The sequence below is a fragment of the Diceros bicornis genome, chromosome 29 (genome assembly GCF_020826845.1).
Source record: "Diceros bicornis minor isolate mBicDic1 chromosome 29, mDicBic1.mat.cur, whole genome shotgun sequence".
Taxonomy (NCBI): domain Eukaryota; kingdom Metazoa; phylum Chordata; class Mammalia; order Perissodactyla; family Rhinocerotidae; genus Diceros; species Diceros bicornis.
The window spans coordinates 8,468,236-8,492,546 of NC_080768.1; the positions used below are offsets into that span (position 1 = coordinate 8,468,236).

General features: G+C 36.4%; 1 protein-coding gene across 1 annotated transcript; it reads left to right on the top strand.

Moving 5' to 3' along the window:
- The first annotated feature begins 958 nt into the window (after positions 1–958).
- LOC131394118 (beta-defensin 109-like) lies at positions 959–8,429 on the top strand. Its single transcript, XM_058525385.1, has 2 exons — positions 959–1,013; positions 8,224–8,429. The coding sequence occupies exons 1-2, from the start codon at positions 959–961 to the stop codon at positions 8,427–8,429; spliced, it is 261 nt and encodes an 86-aa protein (XP_058381368.1).
- Positions 8,430–24,311: the final 15,882 nt, after the last annotated feature.

Here is a 24,311-nt window from a genome sequence, read left to right on the forward strand (position 1 = left end):
AAGGGCATGAACACAAGGAGGCAGGGATCATTGGGGACCATCATAGAAGCTAATAATCATACTATTCAATAGAGTAGATTTTTATCCACATAGTCCAATTTAGGTTAAAACAAAGTATAGTTATTATAGTGACTATTCTGCCAAGATAGCAAAGGATACCTATACTTGGAAAAGTTTTCTAAAATCTTTAGCTATGATTGAATATCAGTAGTGGAATTTCAAGTAATTTAGTTTTTTTTTTACTTTTCTGTGTTCTCTACATCTTCTTTAATGCGATATTTAAATTAAAATATGAACATTTATAAAAATAATAAAAATCTATTAAAATGGCTGCATAATCTAAAACTATATTGAAATATGCTCTCAACACAACAGTATTGCTTTAAAGATAAAATATCAAACTCTTTTGAAGAATGTTCTATATCTTCTTTTTTATGAAGCCTTTCCCGACATGTATCCCCTCACTATTCCTACCTCTTGGTAGTAATAACCACTAAAATAACCACTATCTCTTTGGGTTTATTGTGTCCTATACATATATTATTGCATGCACCCATTTAATTTTTCACCTCCCGTTATCAGATTGTGATCTATTTCATGTACCCCTAGTTATTACTACACGGCCTGACACACAATCGGTGCATAAAGTATGACCACACATGCAAGAGCATATGGAAAGTAGTAAAGAGCACAGCTGGCAAGGAGGATATCCTGAATCTGTGGGAAATGGATAGCATTAACTGCTGCTTTCTCATCCGTTGAGTTGCCACCACGTTGTGTACTTTCGTCCCTGGAGATTTCCTGTTGGAGACTGAGTTATCTTCCTTTCGTTAGGCTCTACTAACCAAGAACAAACCACGGGCCCAGGGAGCATCATAAATAGCCATGGACCTCCCGTGCTCAGAGGCTCCAGGCTCCAATCATGTTGATGCCTCTTCTCTTCACAGGCCATTCAGCCATGAGACTCCATGTGCTTCTTTCCACTCTCCTCTTTTTGACTCTCTTGGCCCCAGGTAAGGTGGTGGCTGATTATAGGTGTCTGCAATTTAGAAGGCTATCTGGCAGGTCAGGCAGGACCCTTGAATCAGTCTTATGGATTCATAAACCTAATATCATCACTTCACTAGGATTACAATAGGGTAAAATAAGAAAGAGACCATTCTTTTGCCGTTAGTCAAACTGTGTGATGAGGTCACATTCTGCTTTATCCTTACTTTGTATCTTGTGATGCCCTTGGTGAGGCATGGCCATTTGTTTGTAGGCAGGTATATCTGAAAGGATTGGATTAGAGCCAGATCTATCGTTATATCTACTCATCAAGTCAGAGGGAGAGATGTACAGAATCCTCTCAACAGGAGCTAGTGCTAACAGCATGTCTTGGGGAAGTCTGTCATATAGGTATGTGGTTCCTGAAGTGATTGAGAAATCAGCATAATGAGCACAACTTTCATTATGGGAGAGATATGTCCATAATTATACAAGTAAGGTGAGCATATACCTTTTTTTAATCCAAATTAGACAATGGAAAGTAAAAGGAGCACTATTATGACTGTATCAGAACAACAGGTATAACACCAGAACTGTCCCAGCCAAAATGGCCACAGGGTCACTCTACACAAATGGCATAGACCCAGAATAGAGTTTCAGAAACAGTCCCCAGGGAGGGGTTACTGAGAAGATCAAGTGCTGGCCCACATTCTAGAAAGGGATTCTGCTGTTAAATAACAGTCACACAGAATAGGTACCAAAGCATAAATCTAATCCTGCAAAAATGAGACAATTAAGAAGAAATATGCACTGTGGAATACCAATGAATGAGTTATGTAGAAAAAGAAATGATTGGGCTGGGAAATAGAGACAATAACACAAAAGATGATACTCTATGATCATTAATCCTTAGTGCTAGGATGGTCATTAAAAGTTATCAGGTTCACTCACCATTTTCAGATGAGACAACACTTTCAGCTCAGATAGAAGTACTGCAGGTTCTAAAATTTAAGTATTCATATGTGCATTAGAAACAACATGCCAGGGTTGCAGAGGGTGATAGTCAACTATGTAGAAACAGTTTAAATAGTTTGTAGGTCATGCAAGACTAGATGATATCCGTGGGACCAAGCATATTAAGAAGACACATGTTAGACCAAATAATCTTTATGGTTTCACTTGGAAATATTTTATTTTTGCATTAAAGAAGGATTTTTTTAGAATGTACTAGCTGCCAGGCACTATTCTAAATTTCATATTGGATAGTATGGTAATTAAGACCATCTAAGACTATGACTAAAACAGAGAAAGATTTTCTGCTTAAATTAGGTGCTTCCAATGTTAACTTTTTATGTAGTTCACATGCTGCTATTTTTAATCCTCGGCTAAATTTATTGACAACTCTAAGGATAGGCTGAATCAAGTAGTGTGGATTCATTTCCTCATAATGGAAGGAGGCATTAACAACAGCCAGACTTGCATGGGGGTTCTTCAGTCTACATATCCCCTGACCAGGGAGGAGCTTTGAGACTCAAGAAGCCCAGATGTTACCTTCTTACTCTTTCTCATCCAGTGGTCCCAGTTTTCATGGTCCACCTATTCCCTCTCTTTTCTTCTATGTCTTCATCTTTCACTTTGATTTCTCCTTCTGGGTCCTCTGTTGAAGAGGTTGCCGTTTTGTAGTTTTGTTCATAACTTCTCAAACCCAAACAGTCATTTGAAAATATCTGTTTATTCTGTTTTCAATAAAATTATTGGTCAGCCATCTTATATCCAACATATACTGTCTTCCCGGCACTTTTCTGAGTTTTAGATCTAAAATATAAGTAAGCCATATTACTACTCACAAAGATCTGAACGTTTTATGAGAAGAGGCAAAGAGGAGCTTACATATAGTGGATGGTTCTAACAATGGAATGGACAAATTCATTTGGATTTAGAAACGTTTCTTTAGGCAATGAAGAAGATGGACAGGAAGGGGCAGCCTGAAAGGAAATGATCACTGGAATTTACCTGTGAGAGAGTACAACTGGTCAATAACTCTGGGTGGAGAGATGGTGACACATGAAAGGCATATATAAGAGCTATAACTGATTGTATTTAATGAATAAATGAGTGTACTGGAATAATATTTCTTGGGTTCTTGAATAAAGTAAAAGGGTGTTAGCCAAGAAAGGAAATACATAAGGATAATGTTTGTTTTTATGTTTGTTTTTGAGATTTAGACAGGAGCAAAATGAGGTCCGCTTTCAACATTTTGCATTTTAGGAACCTATGCATCTTTCAGGTGGAAACGTGTAACATTAAAAATATGGGTCTGAAAGTGGAGTAGTGGTTAAGTTCATGCACTCCACTCTTCGGGCCTGGGGTCTATGGGTTCAGGTCTCAGGCGCCGACCTATACACTGCTTATCAAGCCATGCTGTGGCAGGCGTCCCATGTATAAAGTACAGGAAGATGGGCATGGATGTTAGCCCAATGCCAATCTTCCTCAGCAAAAAGAGGAGGATTGGCAACAGATGTTAGCTCAAGGCTAATCTTCCTCACCAAAAAAAAAAATATATATATATATAGGCATATATATGGATCTGATATCCAGATGAGAAATTGCTGTAAGAGTCATCATCGTTCTATAATAAGCATCTAAATCTTCAGGAGTAAATGAAAATATTGGAGAAAAATTGCTAAGAATCTGTCAGAGAATAAAGAAAATCTTTGAACTAACATCAAACCAGCTCAACTAATAGCTGCAAGACTTTCAAGAAATCACATGCCACCCAGAGATTTGGTAAAGTTGTAAGTAAAATAACCTCATAAGGGATTTTTTTTTTCAATTTTTTTCCTGCTTTATTGAGGTATGATTGACAAACAAAAATTGTGTATATTTAAGGTGTACAATATGATGATTTGATGTACTTATATTTGCAACAACATGGATGAACCTAGAGGACATTGTGCTAAGTGAAATGAGTCAGACATACAAAGATAAATACTGCATGATCTCACTTAAATGTGGAATCTAAAAAATAGCTCTGGAGTCCTTATAGGTAACCCAAAAAACATTATTTTGTGGGTCAAATTTAATGATGAGAAAAAGGACTCTTATCTGGAAGAAAATGTGGTTCAGGCTGGCAGGGAATGACTTCCACCTCCATTCCAGTGTTCAATCAGGAATGAGCCACAGAGTGTCTGGTCAAACGTACATGCTCAATAAATACTTTGTAGCAAGAAAGAGAGTGCAGATAGCTCTTTTTTTTTAAATTTGTGTCATTTCACATGAGGATAACAAGAACTGTGACTGATATTGTCATTTCCAGTCCTTTAAAGAGGTGTGTTTGTAAAATTTCAGAAGTTGAAGATAATCTGGAAACTGAAGATGGTATATTGTTCTAAGAATAAATATAAAGCCTTTTGGAGGTACCTGAAAGACTGTAAAACAAACATTCCAATGAAAGGGGCCGATAAGAGGACTTTCAGCATTTCCCCCTTCTTTGTTCGGAAGTCACCCAAAAGCAACATAAGTGAGAAAAAGAACCAAAAATAGCATATTCAAGTAAACTAGGATATAGCAGGAATGTGCAAAAAAGAAGTACGTGACTCCACAATTTAGGAGGTTCCAGCAAAGAACACTTCTAGAAGGTCAGGGGCACACCCTAAGTACAAACTCAAAACCACTCCTTTTCAACACAGAAATAGAATTCATGGGCTATTAGTGGGAACATCCTTGGGCCAATAGTGGACCCGACAAGTAGATAATTCAAACTGAATCAAGAATGCTTAAACAAGTTATATATGCAATACATAATCTGTAAGTGAATCTGGAAGGGAAAGAGAGACATTATATTGTGAATACTCACATATCTGATTACCTCTATTGGTTTGAATAAAATAGATAATATAATTAATAAAAGATATTGGTTATTAAAAATAATTCCTGGCACATATCCTACACTAAGCTTTTGGTGCAGAAAAAACTCATCTCATTCAAACACACGAGTAATGAAAAAGTTAACAGTACTAGATCTAAACAAACGTTTTGTTAAATCATGAAAGAGGAAGAGACAACAAAATTTTAACTTCTTAGACCCAGCAATCCAATCCAATGAGATCCTACAGATAAATGTATACGCTTATGTATATGTTAAGTGACATGTATATAATGTTAATCTTCACAACATTATCTGTAAGAGCAAAAGATTGGAGATCACCTAACTGATTTCCATCAATTAAAATAGTTAAATAACAAATGGACTATCTATATATAATGAAATACTGAATTATAAAATAGAATGACAATTCAATAAGGCAAGAAAATCATTTAAGTACAAGAACTAGAAATGAAAAGCATTTGACTATTCTAATTTGTAGTTGATACAACAGAAATGACACATTTAACTATTGTAATGTTGATGGAAATTTCATTTTATTTCTGGTTGCTGGCTATTATAATCTTGCTGTAAAAATTCTTGCGCATATATTTTGGTTTCCCTGGGGTGCTGTCTTAGGGATGGAATTGGATCATGCAATATGAATCCTCAGATTTACTAGGTGAAAGTAAACTCTTCAAACTTGGCTGAACCAATTTAGAAACCCACCAACAGTGTTTGAAAGTGGTAGGGAATAAATTAAAAATTAAGGATTAAAATACTTGACAACAAAAGTAAATAATTGGGAAGAGTTAAATTGTGATTACAAACTTCTAAATTCATTGTATCATGTGAGGGTAAATGTTCTTATTAATTTTAGTATTAGATATATTAAGAATATATGTTTTAATTCTATAAGAACTACTAAAAGAATAGAAACAAAAAGGTTGAATTTCCCAACTAATAGAAAGAAAAAAAGTGAGATGATTAAAAATAATCCAATATAAAAGAGAAAACAAGAGAGATAAAAGGCAGAAACCAGGCAAATAGAAAACAAATTAAGATGGTATAACTAAACTCAAATATATTAGTAACCATATTAAAACACAAATAATTTAATTTTCTAGTTCAAATCAAAGATTGCCAGCACTTATTTTAAAAATAAAACAAATAGATGCAACTACAAGATACAAAAAAACACACCTAAAATGTAAGCATTCAGAAAGGTTGGAAGTAAAAGAATGGTATTATGGACTGAATTGTGCCCTCCAAAAAATTATTTGTTAAATCCTAAGGCTCAGTACCTCAGAATGCGACCATATTTGGAGACTGGGTCTTTACAGGGGTAATTAAGTTAAAATGAGGCCATTGGGGTGGACCTTAATCCAATATAACTGGTGTTCTTATAAGAGGTTGAAATTTGGACTCAGACACATACAGACGGAACACGATGTGAAGAAACAAGGAGAAGATGGCCATCTACAAACCAAGGAGATACGTCTCAAACTGATCCATCTGTCAAGGTCTCTCAGAAAGAAGCAATGGTCTTGACACCTTGATCTCAGACTTCTAGCTTCCAGAACTGTAATAAAATAAATTTTTGTTGTTGAAGGCACCAGTAGATGGTACTTTTTTATGGTAGCCCTAGAAAACTAGAACAGATTCAAAAAGATATTCCATGGATGTATTAACTAGCAAAAAAGAATCGCTAAGTTGAATTCTTTCCTATAAATAAAAAAGGCCATTTCATATTGCTCAAAGATTCAACCAAACAAGAAAATGTAATAAATTTAAGCTTATATTCACCAAACAATAGAGTCTTATAATATATAAAGCATAAAATGACAAAACTCAAAGAAAAATTGAAAATCTACATAATCATAGTGAGATATCTTAACATATTCCTCTCACGAATTAATAGGGCAAGCAGTCAAATATCAGTAAATATATAAAAGATTTGAACAACATTTCATTTATTTCTAAGATCCTGTATCTAGTGGTCCAGGATGCCAAATGCAGGGGTGTGTGGCAGCTTTGGGTCTGAGGAGATGTGACTGGTTGGCTCAGGCCACTGGGGTCCATAGCAAATAATGGAGGAAATAATGGTCTGGACACAATGACAAATTTTCAGCTTTTAATATCCTCTGCTTTATAGATACAATTGAAAAGATCATTTAGAATGTCCACAAATTTACTTTTTCTTCTAGCTGATATACTCTATGACTAAGATATTTTTGTCCATTGAGTTAGGTAAATCGTATCTAAATTTGGAGAGAAAAAATAACTTCAGCTTCTTTCTTAGCTGACTGAAACATGAAGAAATTGAAAGATTTATATTAGTTTAGAATAGTCTAGTACCACAATTGAGTACCCACACTATCTTTTTTCCGGAAACTTGAACCCTATCCCTTATCTAAATGAATAGGAGAAAAGAAGGAAGTGAATAAGGTAAAACACCTAATATTTTAAAAGAAGAATGAGCATATACATTCTTAAGGGAGCTGAAGTGAGGAAATTGCAGCATCAGATATATGAATCTGTAAGTTTATCATGGCTGACAAGCCATACATGATCCTGTTTTATCTCACCTCATTTCTTATCAAACTTATATTTTTTCCGATATACTCCATCCACACAGGTCTTTCTGTTCTTCACGTAAACTAAGAAAGAGACCTTACTCCTGCTATTCTATATGGTTATAATGCTCTCACATGGATATTTGCTTGTGTTTTTCAGTCTCATCATTCAGATCTCAGTTCAAATGCTGCGTCCCCAGAAAGCCTTTCTCTGTCCATTTTATCAACTCCATCCTCCGGACTATATATGGTCCATTATTATATTATTTTTTTCTAAACACTTACCACTTTCTGAAATTATATTATCAATCTATTTTTTGCATGGTTAGATTTTATTTTCTGAATATATGCCTTGTGAGAATAAGAAACATTTCTTCCATTTTCACAATTTTATTATTAGTACAAAGAACAATACCTGCTGGATAGAAAACACTTAGTAAATATTTGTTGAAGATCCATATAAAGGAGTAAAATCATGAAGAAATGGGCGTATTTAGAACACATATTTTGTCCATCCTCTTGCTTTGACATTTACGAAAGTTCTCTTTGAAGCTTAAATTAGCAATGCCAAGAACTTATAAGAAAAGGAAGGAGGGATTTGTTATCACTTGTGCTGTTGGGTAAAAAGGAAAGAGAATGAACATGATGGAGCAATTAAATAGATCTTTTGTGCAGCTTCCTTTTTCCACATAGAAATGCTCGTACCAGAACCTTTATGTTCTCACACTTGAGAGTGTTTGTGGTTTTACATTCCATTCACGGACTAATTATCTCACGGACTCTCTTCTTCTGCAGTAAGAAGTGGTTTGGCTTCTGCTGAGAACCACTGTCTCAATTTGTCTGGCATTTGCAGAAGAGACATCTGCAAAAGGACGGAAGACACGATTGGTGCCTGCAAAAGAAGGTGGAAATGCTGTAGAACATGGTGGACTCTTATTCCAATTCCAACACCAGCTGTCTACTCAGAATATCAAGAACCCCTTAAGCCTAAATTGAAATGAAACCAGGAAAATCAACAAAAGGAAAGTTCTTTGCATCTAAAAACATTAGCATATACACGTTAAACACTTTTAGCTTTATTACCAACTTCTATTATCCCTTGTCAATAAAAATAAATACTGATTTCAAATCTACCCAGATACTACTTCTTTATGACTCATTTTCGTATCAAAACAATCTCTTTAAAAGTGAGAAAGGCCATTTAGTTAACAAAACATTTTTTAATTCTTCACAGAAAGATCAAAATATTAACAAAAAAGTTGCAAAGATGAAGATACAAGTATGCAAAACATGACTAAACAGAGACCTAGAGAGTACAAAGAAAATGCAAAGGCAAAATATTGAGGAAATCCAGAAAATATCAGGGAGGGGAAGAGATGTAGATAGAGAAAGGGGAAAAAATTGGAATGGAGCAAGAGGAACTAATTTGGGATTATACATAAAGATTGTAACTGTGTGGCAGATAATTGGAAAGATAAGAATACAAAGAGAAAATGAGAGGTTGAAGGTCAACAGAAATGTATACTAAGGGACAGTGTCAAGATGGTGGCATAGGCAGACTCTGAACTCACCTCCTCCATGGACACAAAGAATTTACAACTACTCTTGGAACAACTACCCCTAAGAGAGAACTGAAAACTGGATTAAAGAACCTCTACAGCAAGAGACAGTGCTGACTGAGATGGAAGAGGCAGAAATTCCTTTCTGGAGAGAAAAAAAAAACACCTTCTAGCTGCAACACTTCACCACCAGTTGGGAACAACCTGAAGATACGAAGCCTTCCCTGGAGGAGTGGGGGATCGGGGTGGGGGAGCGTTACTATAATAAGCAGCTTATGGATTCAGCACAACCAAGACAAGTGTCCGACTAACTGGCTTTGCTGGTTATTAAATATAACAGAATATCCCCAGAAAAACTATCAGACATAAGGGGAAAAAAAGCCTGCTCTTAAAGTGTCCATGCACAAAATCACCCACTTCAGAAAGAAACCTAAAATCATGAGAAAGAAAGGATAGCAGTCCTTTGGTGAAAAGAGACTCTCCTGAGAAGCTTTGGGTGCATCTCAGTGAGAGGTGAAACCTCTCCAGGGACTAAGACATTGGCGGCAGCCATTACTCTGACCTAGTACAGGCGTGCTGATACAGATGTTGGCAGATGCCATTGGAGTTCTTCCCCTGGCTTGTTACCGCAAGACCCAATAGAGCACCAGTTTAATCTGACTCAGCCAGGACAGGCAGCCTGCCTTAGAAACTGGCTCCACCCAACAGCAAGCCCTCAGGCAAATTGTGGGCACACATAGGTGGGGTGCCTGGAACCTCTGGAACTCAGTGTGCAGGTCCATCTCTGCAGGACAGGGCATGTGTGAGGAGTGTTCCTGCATTGGTGGAGTGTGTGGGGCCTCTGCAGAGGGGTGACTGGGTCCACTTCACTGAGTCAGGGCATACGCATGGGGCAGGGCTGTGTTGATGAGGTGTGTGGCCCTGCAGCCCGTGGGGCCTGTGAGCTGCAGTAGAACTTGTGCTTCTCAAAGAGCCACATAGGGGATTGGCCCCACCTTCCAAAGCCTGAAACACCTGGGTGCTCTCACGCCTGGGGCTGGCCCCACTCAGCTGCAACCCTGAGAGAGCTGACAACAGCCTTGCAGGCTGGAGGCCTACAGCAATTGTAAGACCCTGATCCTAGCAACCAGCCACGCTGGGGGCCTACTCACTTAACAGAAAAATTGCGACGGGAATTTGCTATTAGACCTTGCAGACAACTGTGCTGGGGATCCCCATACCCAATAAAGTGACTGAAAGGACCATAGCAGCCACATGCAGCTCAGCATTACAACCAGCCAACCAGGGGGACAGCTTAGCCTCCAGAGGCACCTGCAGCAAGAGGAACCCCGCCACAACAGAAGGACACCTCTAGCCCACACAGGGGACACTCCTGGAACATTTGGAACTGGTGACAAGAGGGAAGCACATAAGGCCCTGGGCCTGCTGGGCTTCATAAGGCATCTCTTACATAAGGCCACCTCTCCAAGATTGGGAGATGTAGCTGACCTACCTAATACATAGATATAACCACAGAGAAAGAGGCAAAATGAGAAGGCAAAAGAATACCTTACAAGTAAGAGAACAAGACAAAACCCCATAAAAAGAACTAAGTGAAGCAGAAATAAATAATCGACCTGACAAAGAGTTCAGACAGACAGTCATAAGGATGCTCATTGATCTTGGGAGAGGAACGGACAAACTCAGTGAGAACTTCAATAAATAATCGGAAGATATAAAAAAGAACCAATCAGAGATGAAGAATACAATACTGGAAATGATAAATTCACTAGAGGGACTCGATAGCAGAGTACCTGATACAGAAGAATGGATCAGTGAGCTGGATGAAAGACTAGAAGAAATCACCCAGCTGAAAAGATAAAAGAAAAAAGAATTGAAGGCAGTCTAAGGGAACTCTGGGACAACATCAAGTGCACTAACATCTGTGTGATAGGTGTCCCAGAAGGAGAAGAGAGAGGCAAATGGGCAGAGGATCTACTTGAATAAATAGTAGCTGAAAACTTTCCTAACCTAAGGAAGGAAACAGACATCCAGGTACAGAAAGTACAGAGAGCACCAAACAAGATAAACCCAAAGAGGCCCACATCAAGGCACATTATAATTAAACTGTCAACAATTAAAGAGAGAATCCTAAAAGCCGCAAGAGAAAGGCAACAAGTTACATACAAAGGAAACCCCATAAGGCTATCAGCTGACTTCTCAGCAGAATCCTTACAGGCTAGAAGGGATTGTCACAATATATTTAAAGTGTTGAAAGGAAAAAACCTACAGCCAAGAATATTCTACCCAGCAAGGTTATCATTCAGATGGGAAGGAGAGATGAAGAGTTTCCCAAACAAGGAAAAACTAAACGAGTTTATCACCAAGAAACCAGCTGTACAAGAAATGTTAAAGGGACTTATTTAAGTGGAAAAGAGAAGACCACAAATAGGAATAAGAAAATTATTGGAAAAAACAAGCAATAAAATCACTGGTACAGGGGAGTGGCCCGGTGGCACAAGTGGTTAAGTGCGCGCACTCCACTGTGGTGGCCCAGGGTTCGCCGGTTCAGATCCTGGGCATGCACCAATGCACCGCTTGTTAAACCATGCTGTGGTGGCATCCCATATAAAGTAGAGGAAGATGGGCATGGATGTTAGCCCAGGGCAGTCTTCCTCAGCAAAAATAAAAAAAGAGGAGGATTGGCAACAGATGTTAGCTCAGGGCTGGTCTTCCTCACACACACACACACAAAATCACTGGTACAGGCAAATATACAATAAATGTAGCAGGTCAACCACCTATGAAGATAATATGAAAGTCATAAAACAAAAGTACTAAAATTATCTATTTCTGTGATAAGAGGGTAATGGAGACACATGCACAAAGAGGTTAGATATGATATCAAAAACATAAAATGTGGGAGGAAGAGAATAAAAGAGTGGAGCTTTTAGCAAGACATCAAAGTAAAGAGAAGAGCAACTTAAGCTAGATTGCTATATACGTAAGTTATTATATATGAACCTTGTGGTAATCACAAACCAGAAATCTATAATAAATACACAAAAATTAAGAGAAAGTAGCCCAAACATAATACTAAAGAAAACCATCAAACCACAAGGGAAGAGAACAAGAGAAGAAGAAAGGAACAGAGAAGAACTACTAAAACACCCAGAAAAAGAGTAATAAACGGCAACAAGTACATCCTTATCAATAGCTACTTTAAATGTCAATGGACTAAATGCTCCAATCGAAAGGCATAGGGTGGCCAATTGGATAAAAAATACCAAGACTCATATATATGCTGCATACAAGAGACACACTTCAAACCTAAAGACACTCACAAACTGAAAGTGAAGGGATGGAAAAAGATACTCCACGCAAATGGCAATGAAAAGAAAACGAGGGTAGCAATACTCATATCAGACAAAATAGACTTTAAAAAAAAACTGTAACAAGAGACAAAGAAGGATACTACATAATGATCAAGGAAACAATCCAACAAGAGGATATAACACTTGTGAATATCTGTGCACCCAACAGAGGAGCACCTAAATATATAAAGCAATTATTAATAGATGTAAAAGAAGAAATCGACAGCAACACAATAATAGTGGGGGACTTTAACACTGCACTTACACCAACAGATAGATTATCCAAACAGAAGATCAATAAGGAAACATTGGCCTTAAAGGACCCATTAGACCAGATGGACTGAGTAGACATATACAGAACATTCCAACCAAAAACCACAAAATACATATTCTTTTCAAATGCACATGGAATGTTCTCCAGGATAGATCACATATTAGGCCACAAAACAAGTCTCAATAAATTTAAGAAGATTACAATAATACTAAGTATCTTTTCTGACCACAATGGTACGAAACTAGAAATCAACTACAGGAAGAAAAATGGAAAAACCAGAAATATGTGGAAATTAAACAAAATGCTACTGAATAACGATTGTGTCAATGAAGAAATCAAAGGAAGAATCAGAAAATATCTGGAGACAAATGAAAATGAAAATACGACATGCCAAAATTCATGGGCTACAACAAAAGCAGTTCTAAGAGGGAAGTTTATAGCAGTATAGGCCTACCTAAACAAACAAGAAAAATCTCAAATAAACAATCTAACAGTGAACCTAAAGCAACTGGAAAAAGAAGAACAAACAAAGCCCAAAATAGTAGAAGGAAGGAAATAATAAAAATGAGAACAGAAATAAATGAAATAGAGACTAAAAAACATTTTAAAAAAGCAATAAAACTAATAGCTGGTTCTCTGAAAAAATACACAGAATTAATAACCCTCTAGCTAGACTCACCAACAAAAACGTGAGAAGGCTCAAATAAATAAAATCAGAACTGAAAGAGGAGAAATTACAATGGACACCTCAGAAATACAAAAGATTATAAAAGAATACTACGAAAAGCTATATACGCCAACAAATTGGATAATCTAGAAGAAATGTATAAATTCCTAGAATCGTACAAACTTCTAAACTGAATCAAGAGGAAGTAATTTGAATAGGCCAATCACCAGTAAGGAAATAAAAATAGTAATCAAAAACCTCCCAAAAAATAAAAGTCAAAGACCAGACAGCTTCCCTGGTGAATTCTACCAAACGTTCAAAGACGACGTAATACCTATCCTTCTCAAACTCTTCCACAAAACTGAAGAGGAGGGCAAGTTTCCTAACTCATTCTGCAAAGTCAACATTACCTTGATACCTAAACCAGACAAGGACAACGCACCAAAAAGAAAATCACAGGCCAATATCACTGATGAACATAGACGCAAAAATCCTCAACAAAATACTAGCAAATCTAAACCAACAATACATTAAAAAGATCATACACCATGATCAAGTGGGATTTATTCTAGGGATGCAGGGATGGTTCAACATCTGCAAATCAATCAACGTGACACAGCACATTAACAAAATTAAGAATAAAAATCACATGATAATCTCAATAGATGCAAAGAAAGCCTTGGACAAGATACAGCATCCATTTATGAAAATAACTCTGAATAAAATGGGTATAGAAGGGAAGTATCTCAACATAATAAAGGCCATATGTGATAAACCCACAGCTAATATCATTCTCAGTAGAGAAAAACTGAAAGCTATACTTCTAAGAACAGGAACCAGACAAGGATGCCCACTTTCACAACTCTTATTTAACATAGTATTGAAAGTCCTAGCCAGAGCAATCAGGCAAGAAAAAGAAATAAAAGGGATCCAAATTGAAAAGGAAGAGGTGAAACTGTCACTATTTGCAGATGACATGATTTCATATGTAGAAATCCCCAAAGAATCCATCAAAAAACTTTTAGAAATAATAAATGAATATGGTAAAGTTGCAGAATACAAAGTCAACATACAAAGATCAGTTGCATTTCTCTACACTAACCATGAATTAGCAGAAAGAGAAATTGAGAATACAATCCCATTTACAATTGCAACAAAAAAAGAATAAAATACCTAGGAATAAATTTAACCAAGGAGGTGAAAGACCTATACACTGTAAACTATAAAACTCTGCTGAAAGAAAATGAAGAAGACACAAGGAAATGGAAAGATATTCTGTGCTCTTGGATTGGAAGAATTAACATAGTTAAAATGTCTGTACTTCCTAAAGCAATCTACAGAGTCAATGCAATCCCTATCAAAGTTCCAAAGACATTTTTCAGAAAAATAGAAGAAAGCATCCTAAAATTTATATGGAACAACAAAAGACCCCAAATAGCCAAAGGAATCCTAAGAAAAAAGAACAAAGCTAGAGGTATCACACTCCCTGATTTCAAAATATACTACAAAGCTATAGTAATCAAAACAGCATGGTACAGGTAAAAAAATAGACACAGATCAGTGGAACAGAATCAAGAACCCAGAAATACAGTCACACATCTATGGACAGTTAATTTTGACAAGGGAGCCAAAAATATGCAATGGAGAAAGGAAAGTCTCTTCAATAAATGGTGTTGGGAAAACTGGACAGCCATGTGCAAAACAATGAAAGAAGACCATTATCTTAAACACCATACACAAAAATTAACTCAAAATGGATTAAAAGACTTGAATGTAAACCTGAAACCATGAAACTCCTAGAAGAAAACATTAGGCAATACACTCTTTGACGTTGGTCTTAGCATCATATTTTCAAGTACCATGTCTGACTAGGCAAGGGAAACGATAGAAAAAATAAACAAATGGCACTACATCAAACTAAAAAGCTTCTACACAGCAAAGGAAACCATCAACAAAACAAAAAGACAACCTAACAATTGGGAGAAGTTATTTGCAAACCATATATCTGATAAGGGGTTAAGATCCAAAATATATAAAGAACTCATACCTCTCAACAACAAAAACAAACAACCCAATTAAAAAATGGGCAAAAGTTATGAAGAGACATTTCTCCAAAGAAGATATACAGATGGCCAACAGGCACACGAAAAAATGCTCAACATCACTAATTATCAGGGAAATGATAATCAAGTCTTCAATGAGATATCACCTCACACCCATCAGAATAGGTATGATTAACAAGACAACAGTTAACAAGTGTTGGAGAGGATGTGGAGAGAAGGCAACTCTCATATACTTTTGGTGGGAGTGAAAACTGGTGCAGCCACTATGGAAAACAGTATGGAGATTCCTCAAAAAATTAAGAATAGAATTACCATACAATCCAACTCTTCCACTGCTGGGTATTTATCCAAAGAACACGAAAACATGAATGCATAAAGACATATGCACCCCTACATTCATTGCAGCATTATTCACAATAGCCAAGACTTAGAAGAAACCTTGGTGCCCATCAAGGGATGAATGGTATATATGTGGTATATATACACATTGATTACTCCTCAGCCATAAAAGAAGGATGAAATCTGGCCATTTGTGACAACATGGGTGGACCTTGAGGGTAATATGCTAAGCAAAATAAGTAAGAGGGAGAAAATCTAATACCCTACGATCTCACTCATAAATAGAAGATAAAAACAACAACAGGGCCGGCCCCATGGCTTAGCGGTTGAGTGCGCGAGCTCCTCTGCTGGCGGCCCGGGTTCGGATCCTGGGCGCGCACCAACGCACCGCTTCTCTGGCCATGCTGAGGCCGTGTCCCACATACAGCAACTAGAAGGATGTGCAGCTATGACATACAACTATCTACTGGGGCTTTGGGGGGAAAAATAAATAAATAAAATTATAAAATAAAAACAACAACAACAAACAAACACATAGAGATTGGATTGGTAGTTACCAGAGGGCAAGGGGGGAGAGAGGAGGGTGAAAGGGGTGATTAGACATGTATGGGTGGTGATGGATTGTAATTAGTATTTGGGTGACAAACATGATGTAATCTACACAGAAATTGAAATACAATGATGTACACATGAAATTTATATAATGCTATAAATCAATGTTACCACAATAAAAAAATGTATATTAAGTACTCTAAAAGATAAAACCTTGACTAACAGAGAAATTTTGGTGTCTTACTTCTAGGAAGAAAGATTGTGATCATTTAGAGATTCTGAATATTTTACTCCCATAGACAAATAATTCCCTTTAATAGAACCTAAACATTTTACTTTAAAATTATAGTAACCTCTTTCAAGAGTATGCTATCAATACCCCTTTTAAATAGGCTTTTTGATGTTTCATAACTTCTGACTAGTTCATCTTCCTCCCTAGTGTCATAAGGTCTCACTTTCCTTTGCTAAATGTCATAAGATTTCAGCTAAGCTACATACCTGTGGAAATTAACAGAAACCTCATTAAATTGGAATTGAGAGGCAAAAATGAGGAGGTATCATACCCTACAATGATTGCAGAGCCCAACAGGAAGAAGAAAGACTTCCTCTTCTTGACTGGCAAGAAGCCCAGCCCATGAGAGACTGTCACAACTCAGCCAATGAAAGATCACTTTGCTTTGTAACCTCAGTTCCTCCAGTGGACTCTTTGTTTACAATAGCCCTCCCAACTTTCCCTTCCTCTCTATAAAACAGTTTCTCCTCCCTTTACTGCAGGGGCCTTGCATGCAGCTTGCTGTGGCTGCAGGCCTCAAATTGCAATTATTTGCAGATGCCAAATAAACCAATTTTTGTTTGAGAAATAACTGGCTATTTATTTATTTAAGGTCACAAACTCAAAGTGGTTCTTAGAAGAAGTCTTAGTTTTCACTATATATATAAAATTTTGATAATTAAAGAAATGTGGTTTGGTAGTGAGGACTCTCCTTCCTTTAATGCAATATTTATGAAGTCTTTATATATATATATATATTTTTTTTTTTTTTTTAATTCTCAGAGTGTGGACATTTTGTACAATAAGTTGGTATGGTCTTAAGTAGATTTAGGGCAAAATTGACCTTAAAAGAGTGGAGATGTACTTTAGATCGGAAAGTAAGTTTGTAAATGGTGAGAGAACTTGATGATTTTCTTTCATTTGTTCCTCCTTGTTTCCTCTCCACTATCTGGGCATAAAATAGATAAGCGAGTTACATTCAGTTTGCAAAGACTAAGTCTTTTGGGGGTAGGGATGATAAACTGAGCCTCTCTAACAAGTCAATCTAGCCCTATATTACTTATCCATACCTGAACTCCACAAAATTGGGTGCACAATATTTGTTCCTCCACTAGACTAACTTCCTGTGAGTGCTCATGAGTATAAGATTTCAGAAAACACCTTCAATCTGGCTTAGTTCATTTAAAATTTATGGCATGTATTATGTATAATTTTAAATTGACATGCCCGAGATGACCCAGAACTGCTCGTTTTCATGATTTATCCTGGAACCATGATGTCTTATATATATATATATAATATATATTATATATATATATATTATATATATATATAATGAAAAAACCTGAAAAACTGTTATCCTAATGATATGGTTCATAGTTTTTTTTGGGGGGGGGATGGATTACAAGAGAAAGACAAATCCTTATAGGTACATAGGAAAGATCCCAAAACTTTGAAAGAACAGCCTTGACCACATCGCAACAGCCATCAAAACAAGATGAGCAAATGCTCGGTAGTCTCCAGGAAAATTAACCTAGTGGTGTGTTCCAAAATGCTGCTGGACACACTGATGTATTCTTCACAGTTTCTGACAGTTTTCTCTTGCTGACTATAGAATAATCTCTTTACTCATGTCTGTTTTCCTGTGTCCCCATAAATATATTTTAGTTAGTCATGTAAACTAATAAATTATTTTGTCCTTTAGAATTTTGTTATTCTTTTTAATCAAAATATCCTTCAGTTACTTAATTTATACCAGACATTCACACTCTGTCTAAATCTCCCTGATGGTTGGACATGCCACGCTTGGCTTAGTAATTCTATATGTCTACTAACTTCTGCGAGAGAGAATGCATGTGCAAGTGTGTACTGCATGTTTCCAACACTTTTGTTCCACTCTAAATACTATCATTATAATATCTGAATTAGAGAGGATCATTATCAATATTCCAGGAAACAAGGTAGCAGAACAGGAGGTCCCAGACCTCATCTTTCCACAGAAACACTGATTTAACCATCACCCAGAGCTTTATAAGAGCTCTGGAGTGCAGTTGAGAGATTGTAGCACACTAGTGTAACACAAAATCTGAGAACAGCCTTATGGTAAAGGACAAGAAGAATAGTTTCACGTTACCCAAGTCACCCCTCCTCCAAGGTAGATAGCTCAGCACCAAGAAAGACTCTCTCGGCCTTTGATTTCTCCCACTCTCTCCAGAGAGTGAAGTGAGTGTCCAGCTTCCCTAGGATTTAGGGGATGAAGACCCCACTATCCAGCACACTCAAGAACTCCAGCAGCTGGCTGCCCATAGACACTGGCAGCCAGCCTGAGCATACCATCACAGATGGTCCCTTGCATACCCCCACAGACAGCATGTAGATCTCAATTGCTTGCTTGACTTTTTAGGATTGGTAAAATGTGCCTAACTCTGAGACTTCTCTTTTAAAAGGGAGGGAGAGTAGAGGAGCTTGTGCCCAGCTTTCTGGCATATCAGTATTGCCTTATGAAAAGGAATGGGTGAGTCTCACCACTCGACATAGCTCTGTGGGGTAAGCTTGAGAATAATCTTCGGCTCCACAACCTGCCCTCCACACCTCAGAGCTCAGGTAGTAGCCCCATCCAAAAATAGACCATGATAGCACACCATACCTGCCCATGGATGTTACCAGCTGATATTTTCAGAAAACCAAGCTGAGCTGACTGGTGAAGAACTGTCTCTACCAAAGTGAGCCTATAAAGTCTAGAAAAAGAGACCACTTACTCAAATGCACAGATACCAATGTCAGGAATCAAAGATCATGAAAAATCAGGTAAAAATGACACCACCAAAGGAAACAAATAAATCTCCAATAATTGACCCTAAAGAAATGGAGATCTATGAACTGTCAGACAAAGAATTCAGAATAACTCTCTTAAAGAAGTTATTGAACTACAAGAAAACACAGATAGACAACTAAATAAAATTAGAAAAAAAATGCATGAACGAAACAAGATGTTCAATGAAGAAATAGAAACCATCTTTAAAAAACCCAGACATCCTGTCATACACCACAATCAAGTGGGATTTATTCCAGGGATGCAGGAATGTTTCAACATCTGCAAATCAATCAATGTGGTACACTTCATTAACAAAATGAGGAACAAAAATCACATTATCATCTCAATAGATGCAGAGAAAACATTTGACAAGATCCAACATTCATTTATGATAATAGCTATGAATAAAATGGATATAGAAGGAAAATATCTCAACATAATAAAGGCCATATATGACAAACCCACAGCAAACATCATACTTAATGGGGAAAAACTGAAAGTCATTCCTCTGAGAAGAGGAACAAGATGAGGATGCCCACTCTCACCACTCTTACTCAACATAGTACTGGAAGTTTTAGCCAGAGCGAATAGCCTAAAAAAAGACATAAAAGGCATCCAAATTGGAAAAGGAGAAGTAAAACTCTCACTATTTATGGATGACATGATTCTATACATAGAAAACCCTAAAGAATGCACCAAAAACTATTAGAAAGAATTAACAAATGCAGTAAAGTTGCAGGGTACAAAATTGACATACAAAAATCAGTTGCATTTCTATACACTAATAATTAACTGGCAGAAAGAGAAGTAAAGAATACAATTGTACTTACAACTGTAAAAAAAAAAAAAAGAATAAAATACCTAGGAATAAATTTAACCAAGAAGGTAAAAGATCTATACACTGAAACTATAAGACATTACTGAAAGAAATTGAAGAAGATATAAAGATATGGAAAGATATTCCATGCTCAAGGATTGGAAGACTAAATAGAGTTAAAATTTCCATAATACCTAAAGCAATCTACAGAGTCAATGCAATCCCAATCAGAATCCCAGTGACATTCTTCATGGAAATAAAACAAAGAATACTAAAATTTATATGAAACAACAAAAGACCCTGAATAGTCGAAACAACACTTCAAAAAAGCAACAAAGTTGAAGGTATCACATTCCCTGAATTAAAATTATACAACAAAGCTATAGTAGTCAAAACAGCATGGTACTGGCAGGAAAACAGACACACAGAATAAAGGAACAGAATTGAGACCTTAGAAATAAAACCACACATCTTTGGACAGCTAATCTTCAACAAAGGAGCCAAGAACATACAATGGAGAAAGGAAAGCCTCTTAAGTAAATGGTGTTGAAAAACTGGACAGCTATGTGCAAAAGAACGAGCATAGACCATTGTCTTACACCATATGCAAAAATTAACTCAAAATGGATTAAAGACTTGAATGTAAGACCTGAAACCATAAAACTCTAAGAAGAAAATATAGGCAGTACACTCTCTGACATCAATTTTAGCAGTATATTTTGAATATCATGTGTAATCGGGCAAGGGAAACAAAAGAAAAAAATAAACAAATGGGACTACATCAGGCTAAAACACCTCTGAAGAGAAAAGGAAACCATCAGTAAAATAAAAAGACAACACACTGACTGGGATAAAATATTTGCAAATCATTTATTTGACAAGGCCTTAATTTCCAAAATATACAAAGAACTCATACAACTCAACAACAAAAAAATGAAGAACTGGATCAAAAAATGGGCAGAGGCACCCAGTCTGGCGACATAGGGGTTAAGTTCACGTGCTCCACTTCATCCGCCCAGGGTTCGCAGGTTCAGATCGTGGGTGCAGACTTTCGCACCGCTTATCAAGACATGCTGTGGCAGGCATCCCACATACAAAGTAGAGGAAGATGGGCATGGATATTAGTCCAGGGCCAATCTTCCTCAGCAAAAAGAGGAGGATTGGCGGCAGATGTTAGTTCAGGGCTAATTTTCCTCAAAAAAAAAAAAATGGGCAGACTTTATGAAGAGACATTTTTCCAAAGAAGATATATAGGTAGCCAGCAGGTACATGAAAAGATGTTCAACATCACTAATTGTTAGGGAAATGCAAATCAAAACTTCAATGAGACATCACCTCACACCCATCAGAATGACTATAATTAACAAGACAAGACATAATTGTTGGAGATGATGTGGAGAAAAGGGAACACTCGTAACGTACTATTGTGAATACAAACTGATGCAAACACTATGGAAAACAGTATGAGATTTCTCAAAAAATTAAGAACAGAAATACCATATGATCCAGCTATCCCACCACTTATTACTTCTCCAAAGAACATGAAGTCACCAATTCAAAGAGATTTTTGCCTCTCTGTGTTCACTGCAACATTATTTACAATAGTGAAGATGTGGAAGCAACCTAAGTGCACAACAATTGATAAATGGATAAAGAAGATGTGGTATATATTTACAATGGAATATTATTCAACCATAAAAAATACAAAATATTCTTTTGCAAAAGACTAAATAGCTGCCATTTGCAACAACATGGATGAACCTTGATGTTATTATGCTAAGCAAAATAAGTCACACAAAGAAAGACAAATACTGTATGATTTCACTCATATGTGGAAGATAAACAAACACATGGATAAGGAGAACAGATTAGTGATTACCAGAGGAGTAGGGGGTGAGAGGAAGGTGAAAGGGATAAAGGGGTCCATTGGTATGGTGTCAGATAAAAACTAGACTATTGGTGGTGAACACAATGCAGAATATACAGAAACTGAAATAGAATAATGTACACCTGTAGTTCACACAATGTTATAAGCCAATATGACCTCAATAAAATAATTTAAAAAACCCAGAAACCCTAGAGGCAAAGAATACAATAACTGCACTGAAGATTGCAATAGAGAGCATCAACAACAGATTCAACCAAGTAGAAGAACGAATCAGTGAACTAGGAGATAGGGCATTTGAAATTATCCAGTCAGAGGAGCAAAAGAATGAAAAAATTGAAGAAAGCCTACCGGACTTAACGAGACAAAATCAAAAGAAACATTACCTGCATTATGCGAATTCCAGAAGGAGAAACAGACAGTGATAGAAAGTATATTTAAAGCAAAAATGGCTGAAAACATCCAAAACTGGGGAGAGAAATGGACTTCCAGATCCGTGACACCCAAAGGACCCCAAATAGGCTGAAGCCAAATAGGGCTACACAGAGACAAATTACAATTAAATTGTCAAATGTCAAAACAAAGAAAGAACATTGAAAGCAGCAAGAGAAAGAAACAAACGTTACATACAAGGGAACTCCCATAAGATTATGGGCAGAATTCTCTACAGAAACTCTTCAGGCCGGGAAAGAATAGGATGATATATTCAAAATATTGGAAAAAAAAGAGCTGTCAAGCAAGAACTGTATAACCCGAAGGGCTGTCCTTCAGAAATGAAAGAGAAATAAAGACTTTCTCAAACAAACAAAAGCTGAAGGAATTCATCATCACTAGACCAGGCCTACAAGAAATATTAAAGGGATTTCTTTGAGTGGAAGGAAAAGGACACTAATTAACATCAAAAAAACATATGAAGGTAGTGTAAAATTCACTGGTAATGGTAAATATACAGTCAAAGTTAGATTCTGTAATATGGTAATGGTGGGAAATTCACTTACAACTAGTTAAAAGATAAACATACGAAAAATAACCATAACTACAATAATCTGTTATTGGGTACACAAAATTAAAAATACATAAACTGTGATGTCAATAACTGAAAATGTGACAGGGAGAAGTAGAAGCGTAATGTTTAGGAATGCTTTTGAAATTAAGTTGTATTACTTTAAAGTAGGGTGCTATAGTTTTAATATAGTTTATATAAGCCTTATGGTAACCATGAGTGAAAAAGTCCCAGTAACTACACAATGGAACATGATGAAGATATCAAACCATATGGATACCTATAGACATCAAATCATAAAAAAAAGACAGCAAGATAATGAACAAGAATCAACGAATCTACAAAACAATCAGAAAATTAACAAAATGGCAATAGTAAGTCCTTACCTATCAATAGTTATTTTTAATGAAAATGGATTAAATTCTCTTAAATTTAATCTGGATTAAAATCAAAAGACATAGAATGGCTGAATGAATTTAAAAAAACAAGAATTAAAAAAAAAACAAGGTCTGTGATATGTCAACTACAAGAGTCTCACTTTAGCTTGAAAGACACACACAGACTTGCTAGTAAATGGTAACCAAAAAAAAAAAAAGCAGGGGAAGTATTCTTATATCAGACAAAATAGAGTTTAAACTAAAAATGGTAAAAAGAGACTAAGGAAGTCATTACATAACAATAAAGGGGTGAATCTATCAAAAAGATATAAAAATAATAAATATTTAAGCACCGACATCAGAGTACGTAAATATATAAATCAAAAACTAACAGAACTAAAAGGACAAATAAACAGCAATACAATAATAGTTTGAGGCTTTACTACCTGCTCTCAACAATGGATAGATTATCCAGAGAGAGAATCAATGTGGAAACAGTGGATTTGAACAACACTATAGACCAAAAGGACCTAACAGACATATACAGAACATTCTATCTGACAACAGCAGAATACACATTCTTATCAGGTGCACATGAGACATCTTCTAGCATAGACCACATGTTGGGCCACAAAACAAGTCTTAGTAAATTCAAGAAAATTGAAATCATACCAAATATTGTCTCTGATCATAATGGTATAAAACTAGAAATCAATAACAGGAGGAAAACTCATGAATACATGGAAATTAAAAAATACTCTCCTCAACAGCCAATGAATCAAAACAGAAATTAAAGAGGAAATAAAGAAATACTTGAGAGAAACAAAATGGAGATACAACATATTAAAATTTATGAGATGCAGCAAAAGCAGTTCTAATAGGGAAGTTCATAGTAGTAGACACCTATA

What these genes read in the sequence shown, in the direction of transcription:
- LOC131394118 (XM_058525385.1), top strand. Translation starts at nt 959, where the DNA reads ATGAGACTCCATGTGCTTCTTTCCACTCTCCTCTTTTTGACTCTCTTG. An exon ending in TTTGACTCTCTTGGCCCCAG is followed by an intron (nt 1,014 to 8,223) that starts GTAAGGTGGTGG and finishes CTTCTTCTGCAG; the next exon opens with TAAGAAGTGGTTTGGCTTCT.